This window comes from Oncorhynchus keta, unplaced genomic scaffold (assembly GCF_023373465.1).
Source record: "Oncorhynchus keta strain PuntledgeMale-10-30-2019 unplaced genomic scaffold, Oket_V2 Un_contig_6311_pilon_pilon, whole genome shotgun sequence".
In the NCBI taxonomy this organism is placed as follows: domain Eukaryota; kingdom Metazoa; phylum Chordata; class Actinopteri; order Salmoniformes; family Salmonidae; genus Oncorhynchus; species Oncorhynchus keta.
The window spans coordinates 112,870-124,913 of NW_026288788.1; the positions used below are offsets into that span (position 1 = coordinate 112,870).

The 12,044-nt window shown below is 45.2% G+C and overlaps 1 protein-coding gene and 1 long non-coding RNA gene across 5 annotated transcripts; both read right to left on the minus strand.

Annotated features, from left to right (window-relative positions):
• Positions 1–3,159: 3,159 nt before the first annotated feature.
• LOC127925818 (uncharacterized) lies at positions 3,160–3,894 on the minus strand. The gene has a single exon (XM_052511141.1). It carries the CDS (start codon positions 3,892–3,894, stop codon positions 3,160–3,162), a length of 735 nt encoding a protein of 244 aa, XP_052367101.1.
• Positions 3,895–9,185: 5,291 nt separating this feature from the next.
• LOC127925817 (uncharacterized) lies at positions 9,186–11,983 on the minus strand. Of its 4 annotated transcripts, none has more exons than XR_008122356.1 (4): positions 11,746–11,979; positions 11,308–11,335; positions 9,416–9,493; positions 9,186–9,298 (listed from the first exon to the last, which is right to left on the minus strand). It is a non-coding gene; the product is annotated as an uncharacterized LOC127925817 (long non-coding RNA). The 4 variants fall into 4 exon arrangements; XR_008122357.1 differs by lacking the exon at positions 11,308–11,335 and adding an exon at positions 11,567–11,594; XR_008122354.1 differs by lacking the exon at positions 9,186–9,298 and having other exon boundaries at positions 9,309–9,493; positions 11,746–11,983.
• Between the last annotated feature and the right edge of the window lie 61 nt (positions 11,984–12,044).

Below are 12,044 nucleotides of genomic sequence, written 5' to 3' on the forward strand. Positions count from 1 at the left end.
TTTGTCCAAAATAGTAATTTATCCTGAGTCATTGAAACTGAAACAGTGCATCCCCAATGGAGACAGCAAACAACGTACCAGGCCATTTACAACCAATAGTTTTTGGAATACCAAGAAATACCAAGAAATGTATTGGTTAATTATATGAATCACACATTCAACTGCATCCATCTATTCTGCCAACAATGCCTTCGTGTCATGGAACGTTGAGTCAAATATAACCTATTTTTAAAACCTCTTATGAAGTTGGTATTGTAGCAAGAACTGTGAATTTGATATTTTTGTCTAATATTATGATTGTTGGTTTGTTTCATATCTGCTAAGTAGTTTACATTGGAACTGACAGAATTTTAAGACCCAGTACAGTCAGTCTTTTAAATGATATTTCCCCACGATGAGGTCGATAGAAATATGATAAGGCCCTTTTTGTGTAAGAGCTGTTTGGACAAAAAAAAATCCTACAATTTCAGCCTGGACATTCCTGCAGTCAGCATGCCAATTGCACGCTCCCTCAAAACTTGAGACATCTGTGACATTGTGTTGTGTGACAAAACTGCACATTTTAGAATAGACCTTCATTGCCAATTTGAGTGCACAAAAATACTGTAAAGGGAACCTGAGGTCCTTCTTGAGGCCCATTTTTTTTTTTACAGTATCTGTGACCAACAGATGCATATCTGTATTCCCAGTCATGTGAAATCCATAGATGAGGACCTCATTTATTTATTTAAATTAACTGATTTCTTTCTATGAACTGTAACTCAGTAAAGTCAAGGACATTGTTGCATGTTGGAGTTTATATTTTTGTTCAGTATTGAAAAATGATAACGTCTTTATTGTAGATCAGCTGGTACCTCTGAGACATTTCTATACCGTCATCTTGCTGCTAATGTTGTGGAATGTTTTGGAAGTTTGGTTGTTTGTTGCTGTTAAGATATTCAGGATCCTCTTCTTATTTGCTTTGGATTCTTAATTTTAATATCCACCATTATATCCACGTTATATTGTATATTATATTGTATTTCAGAAGTGCCTCATGCTGCTTCTGACATAAATCAATTTGTATGATTAACATGAATCTACAACGAAAGATTTCCTTGTTGAATTAGGTGTTAAGTCAAATAAAATGTACTGTTTCGTTTCAAGCCTTGAGGAAATACATTTCTCCATCATGATGCTTATCAGATAACATTTGATAGTAAATAACATTTGATAGTAAATAACATTTGATAGTAAATAACATTTGATAGTAAATAACATTTGATAGTAAATAACATTTGATAGTAAATAACATTTGATAGTAAATAACATTTGATAATAAATAACATTTCATAGTAAATAACATTTGGTAGTAAATAACATTTCATAGTAAATAACATTTCATAGTAACATTTCATAGTAAATAACATTTGATAGTAAATAACATTTGATAGTAAATAACATTTGATAGTAAATAACATTTGATAATAAATAACATTTCATAGTAAATAACATTTGGTAGTAAATAACAGTTCATAGTAAATAACATTTCATAGTAAATAACAGTTCATAGTAAATAACATTTCATAGTAACATTTCATAGTAAATAACATTTCATAGTAAATAACATTTCATAGTAAATAACATTTCATAGTAAATAACATTTCATTGTAAATAACATTTCATAGTAAATAACATTTCATATTAAATAACATTTCATAGTAAATAACATTTCATAGTAAATAACATTTCATAGTAAATAACATTTCATAGTAACATTTCATAGTAAATAACATTTCATAGTAAATAACATTTCATAGTAAATAACATTTCATAGTAAATAACATTTCATAGTAAATAACATTTCACAGTAACATTTCATAGTAAATAACATTTGATAGTAAATAACGTTTGATAGTAAATAACATTTCATAGTAAATACATTTTTCCACGTTATTATTTATTGTATTTATTGTTTATTTCACCTTTATTTAACCAGGTAGGCTAGTTGAGAACACCTTTATTTAACCAGGTAGGCCAGTGGAGAACACCTTTATTTAACCAGGTAGGCTAGTTGAGAACACCTTTATTTAACCAGGTAGGCTAGTTGAGAACACCTTTATTTAACCAGGTAGGCTAGTTGAGAACACCTTTATTTAACCAGGTAGGCTAGTGGAGAACACCTTTATTTAACCAGGTAGGCCAGTGGAGAACACCTTTATTTAACCAGGTAGGCCAGTTGAGAGCACCTTTATTTAACCAGGTAGGCCAGTTGAGAACACCTTTATTTAACCAGGTAGGCTAGTTGAGAACACCTTTATTTAACCAGGTAGGCTAGTGGAGAACACCTTTATTTAACCAGGTAGGCCAGTGGAGAACACCTTTATTTAACCAGGTAGGCCAGTTGAGAGCACCTTTATTTAACCAGGTAGGCCAGTTGAGAACACCTTTATTTAACCAGGTAGGCTAGTTGAGAACACCTTTATTTAACCAGGTAGGCAAGTGGAGAACACCTTTATTTAACCAGGTAGGCCAGTGGAGAACACCTTTATTTAACCAGGTAGACTAGTTGAGAACACCTTTATTTAACCAGGTAGGCCAGTTGAGAACACCTTTATTTAACCAGGTAGGCTAGTTGAGAACACCTTTATTTAACCAGGTAGGCCAGTTGAGAACACCTTTATTTAACCAGGTAGGCTAGTTGAGAACACCTTTATTTAACCAGGTAGGCCAGTTGAGAACACCTTTATTTAACCAGGTAGGCCAGTTGAGAACACCTTTATTTAACCAGGTAGGCTAGTGGAGAACACCTTTATTTAACCAGGTAGGCCAGTGGAGAACACCTTTATTTAACCAGGTAGGCCAGTTGAGAACACCTTTATTTAACCAGGTAGGCCAGTTTAGAACACCTTTATTTAACCAGGTAGGCCAGTTGAGAACACCTTTATTTAACCAGGTAGGCTAGTGGAGAACACATTTATTTAACCAGGTAGGCCAGTGGAGAACACCTTTATTTAACCAGGTAGGCCAGTTGAGAACACCTTTATTTAACCAGGTAGGCCAGTTGAGAACACCTTTATTTAACCAGGTAGGCCAGTTGAGAACAAGTTCTCATTTACAACTGCGACCTGGCTAAGACAAAGCAAAGTTACACATATTTACACATGAACAAATGTACAGTCAATAACACAAAAGAAGTGGAGTGGCGGAGCTGGGACTGAATCGCTCCGGAGTGGCGGAGCTGGGACTGAATCGCTCCGGAGTGGCGGAGCTGGGACTGAATCGCTCCGGAGTGGTGGAGCTGGGACTGCATCGCTCCGGAGTGGTGGAGCTGGGACTGCATCGCTCCGGAGTGGTGGAGCTGGGACTGAATCGCTCCGGAGTGGCGGAGCTGGGACTGAATCGCTCCGGAGTGGCGGAGCTGGGACTGAATCGCTCCGGAGTGGTGGAGCTGGGACTGAATCGCTCCGGAGTGGCGGAGCTGGGACTGAATCGCTCCGGGAGTGGCGGAGCTGGGACTGAATCGCTCCGGAGTGGCGGAGCTGGGACTGAATCGCTCCGGAGTGGTGGAGCTGGGACTGCATCGCTCCGGAGTGGCGGAGCTGGGACTGCATCGCTCCGGAGTGGTGGAGCTGGGACTGCATCGCTCCGGAGTGGTGGAGCTGGGACTGCATCGCTCCGGAGTGGTGGAGCTGGGACTGCATCGCTCCGGAGTGGCGGAGCTGGGACTGAATCGCTCCCGGAGTGGTGGAGCTGGGACTGCATCGCTCCGGAGTGGCGGAGCTGGGACTGCATCGCTCCGGAGTGGCGGAGCTGGGACTGAATCGCTCCGGAGTGGTGGAGCTGGGACTGAATCGCTCCGGAGTGGTGGAGCTGGGACTGAATCGCTCCGGAGTGGTGGAGCTGGGACTGCATCGCAGTGCTTTAGGCGTCACTACAGACCTTATTTGATCCCAGGATCAAAAGTTGAAAAACATTGTGCTGAACCAATGACAGGAAATCTGATGATGCAAACATGTTGTTAGATAATTTATTAATTTCACTTACATAAAATCATATAAAAAATCTTGAAAGGTGGGGAGATATTTGTACAACATCGTTGGGACAGTAGCTCACAAAACAAACTCACGATGCATAAAAATCCAGGACACTGAAATCCACCTGATGCTCTTTAAAGTGTCAGTTGATGATACTGTAGAAACGGATCCTTTATGCTTTCACCAAAAAATACAATTCCTTTCAATTTCACTGGGTCTTTACATCACATTTCGACATTAAGAACAATATCTAAATTCCTATAGAATAGCCCTACGCTAAAAACCACACGAAGGAAATAAGTAAGTATAATAAGTCATCTGTGTGACATGCCGTGGACATGTTCAGATTCATTAGATGTTAAATAAGTCACATGTCAAAGCCCTCACATTACATTAAACAACATCAGTTGACAGTGAACCGGGAACATGCCTTGACTACATAACGTGATGTTCCCTCTTTGATCATCACAGCACAATGGAAATAACAGTTGATAAGCACCGTGTCCTGTTGAGGTGAAGCATTTAGAGGCTAGAATACACGTTGCATAAAGGGGACAATTCAATGTCTTCTGCTTTTTACAAGTTATGAGGTCTGTTTGAACTGTCGAACAGCTGTGCTTCCAGTAGTCTATTGTTACTGTAGGAGGAATGTTGTACGTTTTATATACAGTGCATTTAGAAAGTATTCAGACCCCTTGAATTTTTCCACATTTTGTTACATTACAAAATTTTTCTAAAATTGAGTAAACTGTTTTTTTTTTTTACCATAATCAATCTACACACAATACCCCATAATGACAAAACACAAACAGGTTTTTGGACATTTTTGAAAATCTATTAAAAATGTAAAAGTGAAATATCACATTTATATAAGTATTCAGACCCTTTACTCAGTACTTTGTTGAAGCACCTTTGGCAGTGATTACAGCCTCGATTTTTCTTGGGTATGACGCTGCAAGCTTGGCACACCTGTATTTGGGGAGTTTCTGTCATTCTTCTCTGCAGATCCTCTCAAGCTCTGTCAGGTTGGATGGGGAGCGTTGCTGCACAGCCTGATTTTTCAGGTCTCTCGTCCGAAGATGTCGACTCGTGTTCAAGTCTGGGCTGAGGCTGAGGCTGGGCCACTCAAGGACCTTCAGGCTGTGAGACTTGAGGTCCTGATGCCACTCTGTGAGGCTGAGGCTGTGAGTCTTGAGGCTGAGGTGTGCTTAGGGTCATCGTCCTGTTGGAAGGTGAATCTTTGCCCCAGTTTGAGGTTGTGAGGCTGTGAGGCTGTGAGGTTGTGAGGCTGTGAGGCTGTGAGGTTGTGAGGCTGTGAGGTTGTGAGGCTGTGAGGTTGTGAGGCTGTGAGGTTGTGAGGCTGTGAGGCTGTGAGGTTGTGAGGCTGTGAGGTTGTGAGGCGTTGTCTGGAGCAGGTTCTCTGCAAGGGTCTCTCTGACTTTGCTCCATTAATCTTTGCCTCATTCCTGACTAGTCTCCTAGTCCCTGCTACCACCACCATGCTTCACTGTAGGGATGGTGCCAGATTTACTCCAGATGTGATGCTTGGCATTCAGGTCAAATAGTTGAATCTTGGTTTCATCAAACCATAGAATCTTGTTTCTCATGGTCTGAGAGTCTTTAGGTGCCTTTTGGCTGTCAGGTGCCTTTTATTGAGGAATGGCTTCCGTCTGGCCACTCTGCCATAAAGGCCTGATTGGTTGAGTACTGCAGAGGTGGTTGTCCTTCTGGAAGGTTCTCCTATCTCCACAGAGGAACTCTAGAGCTCTGTTAGAGTGACAATCAGGTTCTTGGCCACCTCCCTCACCAAGGCCTTTCTCCACCGATTGCTCAGTTTGGCCGGGCGGCTAGCTCTAGGAAGAGTCATGGTGGTTCGAAACTTCTTCCATTTAAGAATGATGGAGGCCACTGTGTTCTTGGGGACCTTGTGGACCTTCCATGCTGTAGAAATGTTTTGGTACCCTTCCCCAGATTTGTGCCTCAACACAATCCTGTCTCTGAGTTCTACAGACAATTCTTTCGACTTCATGGCTTAGCTTTTGCTCTGACATGCACTGTGAACTGTGGGACCTTATATAGACAGGTGTGTGCCTTTCCAAATCATGTCCAATCCATTTCATTTACCACAGGTGGACTCCAATCAAGTTGTAGAAACATCTTAAGGATGATCAATGGAAACAGGATGCACCTGAGCTCAATTAAGAGTCTCATAGCAAAGGGTCTGAATACTTATGTAAATAAGGTATTTGCTTACAGTGCATTCGGAAAGTATTCAAACCCCTCGACTTTTTCCTCATTCATCTACACATAATACCCCATAATGACAAAGCGAAAACATATATATGTATATATATATATTTTTTTTACTTCACAGGAGAGCTATTTGAATGTTAATCAAAATGTGTTTTTGGGCAGAAATGCCTTCTGGAACATGTGAACTTGGATATGCCTTAATAACAATCTTGCATTTAAATTTGAATAAAATTGTTCAATTATGAGCCGAGTTGGTTTAGACACGAAAACGTGAGTAACCTTTCCAGTAGCTATGATTGGCTGAGATAATGAGTGGCTGGACATGCCGAGATGAGTTCGCATTGGTCTACCATGTAGCTCGCTTCTGTCTATAATTTGAACTGGTCAGTATGTGTATGTAATCCTTTCTAACGGAGCTTTTGTGAAAGATATCAGGTTCATGATGTCACTGTGCCAACTGTCGATAGAACTGTTGCTCTCCACTTTCTTGAGGACCGAGTTTTGAAATCAGTGGAATTAGAGTATGATAGCTAAAGAGATGGAGAAAACACCTGTCTCCGGATAACATCTTCAAACTAAGGGCAGCCATGGCACCCGTGACAGAGAGGGTGAGTCCATCCATGTATACGGGCAAAATAGTCCAGCTAGCTACATTTTCAGATATTACACGTTTCTAATTTTGTCAGAAAGTCATTTTCATTTCAAGTTAAAGTGTACTGTTAGATAGCTAGCTAACATTAGCGGCGCTCCTAGTGGCCGGGGACTTTAATGCAGGCAAACTTAAATCAGTTTTAACACATTTTTACCAGCATGTCACATGTGCAACCAGAAAAAATAAATCCTAGACCACCTTTACTCCACACACAGAGATGCATACAAAGCTCTCCCTGCCCTCCATTTGCAAATCTGACCATAATTATATCCTCCTGATTCCAAACAAAAACTAAAGCAGGAAGTACCAGTGACTTGCTGAATGCAGAAGTGGTCAGATGACGCTGATGCTACACTAGAGGACTGTTTGGCTAGCACAGACTGGAATATGTTCCGGGGATTCATCCAATGGCATTGAGGAGTACACCACCTCAGTCACCGGTTTCATCAATAAGTGCATCGATGACGTTGTCACCACATTGATCGTACATACATATCACAACCAGAAGCCAAGGATTAAGTCACTGGCTTTCAAGGAGCGGGAGAGTAATCCGGATGCTTATAAGAAATCCCGCTATGCCCTCAGACAAACCATCAAACAAGCAAAGTGTCAATGCAGGATTAAGATTGAATCCTATTACACCGGTCCTGATGCTAGTCAGATGGGGCAGGTCTTGAAAACTATTACGGACTACAAAGGGAAACCCAGACACGAGCTTCCCAGTGACGTGAGCCTACCAGATGAGCTAAATACCTTTCATGCTCGCTCCGAGGCAAGCAACATTGAAGCATGCACGAGAGCACCAGCTTTTCTGGATGACTGTGTGACAACGCTCTTGGTAGCCGATGTGAACAAAACCTTTAAACAGGTCAACATTCACAAAGCCGCTGGGCCAGACTGATTACCAGGACGTTTACTCAAAGCATGTACGGACCAACTGTCAAGTGTCTTCACTGATATTTTCATCCTCTCCCTGACCGAGTCTGTAATACCTACATGTTTCAAGCAGACCACCATAGTCCCTGTGAAGTGAAGGTAACCAGCCTACATGATTCCCGCCCTGTGGCATTCACGTCGGTAGCCATGAAGTGCTTTGAAAGGCTGGTCATGGCTCACATCAACAGCATCCTTCCGGGAAACCCTAGACCCACTCCAACCCGCATACCGCCCCAACAGATCCACAGATGACACAATCTCAATTACACTCCACACTGCCCTTTCACACCTGGACAAAAGGAACACCTATGTGAGAATGCTGTTCATTGACTTCAGCTCAGCGTTCAACACCATAGTGCCCACAAAGCTCATCACTAAGCTAAGAACTGTGGGACTAAACACCTCCCTCTGCAACTGGATCCTGGACTTCCTGACGGGCCGCCCCCAGGTGGTAAGAGTAGGCAACAACACGTCTGCCACGCTAATCCTTAACATTGTGGCCCCTCAGGGGTGTGTACTTAGTCCACCCTTATATTCCCTGTTCACCCACGACTGCGTGGCCAAACATGACTCCAACACCATCATTAAGTTTTCTGACGACACAACAGTGGTAGGCCTGATCACCGACAACGATGAGACGGTCTATAGGGAGGAGGTCAGAGAACTGGCAGTGTGGTGCCAGGAGAACAACCTCTCCCTCAATGTGATCAAGACTAAGGAGCTGATCGTGGACTACAGGAAAAGGAGGGCCGAACAGGCCACCATTAACATCGACGGGGCTGTGGTGGAGCGGGTCGAGAGTTTCCAGTTACTTGGTGTCCACATCACTAACGAACTATCATGGTCCTAACATACCAAGACAGTCATGAAGAGGGCACGACAAAACCTTTTCCCCCTCAGGAGACTGAAAAGATTTGGCATGGGTCCCCTGATCCTCAAAAGATTCTACAGCTGCACCATTGAGAGCATCCTGACCGGTTGCATCAACGCCTTGTATGGTAACTGCTCGGCATCTGACCGTAAGGCACTACAGAGGGTAATGCGAATGTCCCAGTACATCACTGGGGCCAACTTAACTGCAATCTAGGACCTATATAATAGGCGGTGTCAGAGGGAAGCCCATAAAATTGTCAGAGACTGTTTTCTCTGTTATTGCGCGGCAAACGGTACAGGAGCACCAAGTCTAGGACCAAAAGGCTCCTCAACAGCTTCTACCCCCAAGTCATAAGACTCAAGTCATAATAATGCTGAACAATTAATCAAATGGCCACCGGACTATTTACATTGACCCCCTCTCCCTGCTGCTATTCGCTGTTTGTTTGTTTGTTTGTTTGTTTGTTGCCATTGCATAGTCACTTCGCCCCCAACTACATGTAGAGATTACCGCAAATAGCCTGTACCCCAGCACACTGACTCGGTACCGGTGCCCCCTGTATATAGCCTCCACATTGACTCGGTACCGGTGCCCCCTGTATATAGCCTCCACACTGATTCTGTACCGGTACCCCCTGTATATAGCCTCCACACTGACTCGGTACCGGTGCCCCCTGTATATAACCTCCACACTGACTCGGTACCGGTGCCCCCTGTATATAGCCTCCACACTGACTCGGTACCGGTGCCCCCTGTATATAACCTCCACACTGACTTGGTACCGGTGCCCCCTGTATATAACCTCCACACTGACTCGGTACCGGTGCCCCCTGTATATAACCTCCACACTGACTCGGTACTGGTGCCCCTGTATATAGCCTCCACACTGATTCTGTACCGGTACCCCCTGTATATAGCCTCCACACTGACTCGGTACCGGTACCCCCTGTATATAACCTCCACACTGACTCTGTAACGGTACCCCTGTATATAGCCTCCACACTGACTCGGTACCGGTGCCCCCTGTATATAACCTCCACACTGACTCGGTACCGGTGCCCCTGTATATAACCTCCACACTGACTTGGTACCGGTGCCCCTGTATATAACCTCCATACTGACTCGGTACCGGTGCCCCTGTATATAACCTCCACACTGACTCGGTACTGGTGCCCCTGTATATAGCCTCCACACTGATTCTGTACCGGTACCCCCTGTATATAGCCTCCACACTGACTCGGTACCGGTACCCCCTGTATATAACCTCCACACTGACTCTGTAACGGTGCCCCCTGTATATAGCCTCCACACTGACTCGGTACCGGTGCCCCCTGTATATACCCTCCACACTGACTCACACCGGTGCCCCTGTATATAACCTCCACACTGACTTGGTACCGGTGCCCCTGTATATAACCTCCATACTGACTCGGTACCGTAACACCCTGTATATAACCTCCACACTGACTCGGTACCGGTGCCCCTGTATATAACCTCCACACTGACTTGGTACCGGTGCCCCTGTATATAACCTCCATACTGACTCGGTACCGTAACACCCTGTATATAACCTCCACACTGACTCGGTACCGGTGCCCCTGTATATAACCTCCACACTGACTTGGTACCGGTGCCCCCTGTATATAACCTCCATACTACCGGTGCCCCTGTATATAGCCTCCACACTGACTCGGTACCGGTGCCCCTGTATATAACCTCCACACCGGTGCCCCCTGTATATAGCCTCCACACTGACTCGGTACCGGTGCCCCTGTATATAGCCTCCACACTGATTCTGTACCGGTACCCCCTGTATATAGCCTCCACACTGACTCCACCGGTGCCCCTGTATATAGCCTCCACACTGACTCGGTACCGGTGCCCCCTGTATATAGCCTCGACATTGACTCGGTACCGGTGCCCCCTGTATATAGCCTCCACACTGATTCTGTAACCCCTGTATATAGCCTCCACACTGACTCGGTACCGGTGCCCCCTGTATATAGCCTCGACATTGACTCGGTACCGGTGCCCCTGTATATAGCCTCCACACTGACTCGGTACCGGTGCCCCCTGTATATAGCCTCGACATTGACTCGGTACCGGTGCCCCTGTATATAGCCTCCACACTGATTCTGTACCGGTACCCCCTGTATATAGCCTCCACACTGACTCGGTACCGGTACCCCCTGTATATAACCTCCACACTGACTCTGTAACGGTACCCCTGTATATAGCCTCCACACTGACTCGGTACCGGTGCCCCTGTATATAACCTCCACACTGACTCGGTACCGGTGCCCCCTGTATATAACCTCCAAACTGAACCGGTGCCCCTGTATATAACCTCCATACTGACTCGGTACCGGTGCCCCCTGTATATAACCTCCACACTGACTCGGTACTGGTGCCCCTGTATATAACCTCCATACTGACTCGGTACCGTGCCCCCTGTATATAACCTCCATACTGACTTGGTACCGGTGCCCCCTGTATATAACCTCCATACTGACTCGGTACTGGTGCCCCTGTATATAGCCTCCACACTGACTCGGTACCGGTGCCCCTGTATATAACCTCCACACCGGTGCCCCCTGTATATAGCCTCCACACTGACTCGGTACCGGTGCCCCCTGTATATAGCCTCCACACTGATTCTGTACCGGTGCCCCTGTATATATCCTCCACACTGACTCGGTACCGGTGCCCCCTGTATATAGCCTCCACACTGACTCGGTACCGGTGCCCCTGTATATAACCTCCACACTGACTCGGTACCGGTGCCCCTGTATATAGCCTCCACACTGACTCGGTACCGGTGCCCCCTGTATATAACCTCCACACCGGTGCCCCCTGTATATAGCCTCCACACTGACTCGGTACCGGTGCCCCTGTATATAACCTCCACACTGACTCGGTACCGGTGCCCCTGTATATAACCTCCATACTGACTCGGTACCGGTACCCCTGTATATAACCTCCACACTGACTGTACCGGTGCCCCCTGTATATAACCTCCACACTGACTCGGTACCGGTGCCCCCTGTATATAGCCTCCACACTGACTCGGTACCGGTGCCCCCTGTATATAACCTCCACACTGACTCGGTACCGGTGCCCCCTGTATATAGCCTCCACACTGACTCGGTACCGGTGCCCCCTGTATATAACCTCCACACTGACTCTGTACCGGTGCCCCCTGTATATAACCTCCACACTGACTCGGTACCGGTGCCCCCTGTATATAGCCTCCACACTGACTCACCGGTGCCCCTGTATATAGCCTCCACACCTCTACCGGTGCCCCTGTATAT

Excerpts from the sequence above, each read along its gene's own strand:
- LOC127925818 (XM_052511141.1), bottom strand. The coding sequence starts at position 3,894 with ATGCAGTCCCAGCTCCACCACTCCGGAGCGATTCAGTCCCAGCTCCAC.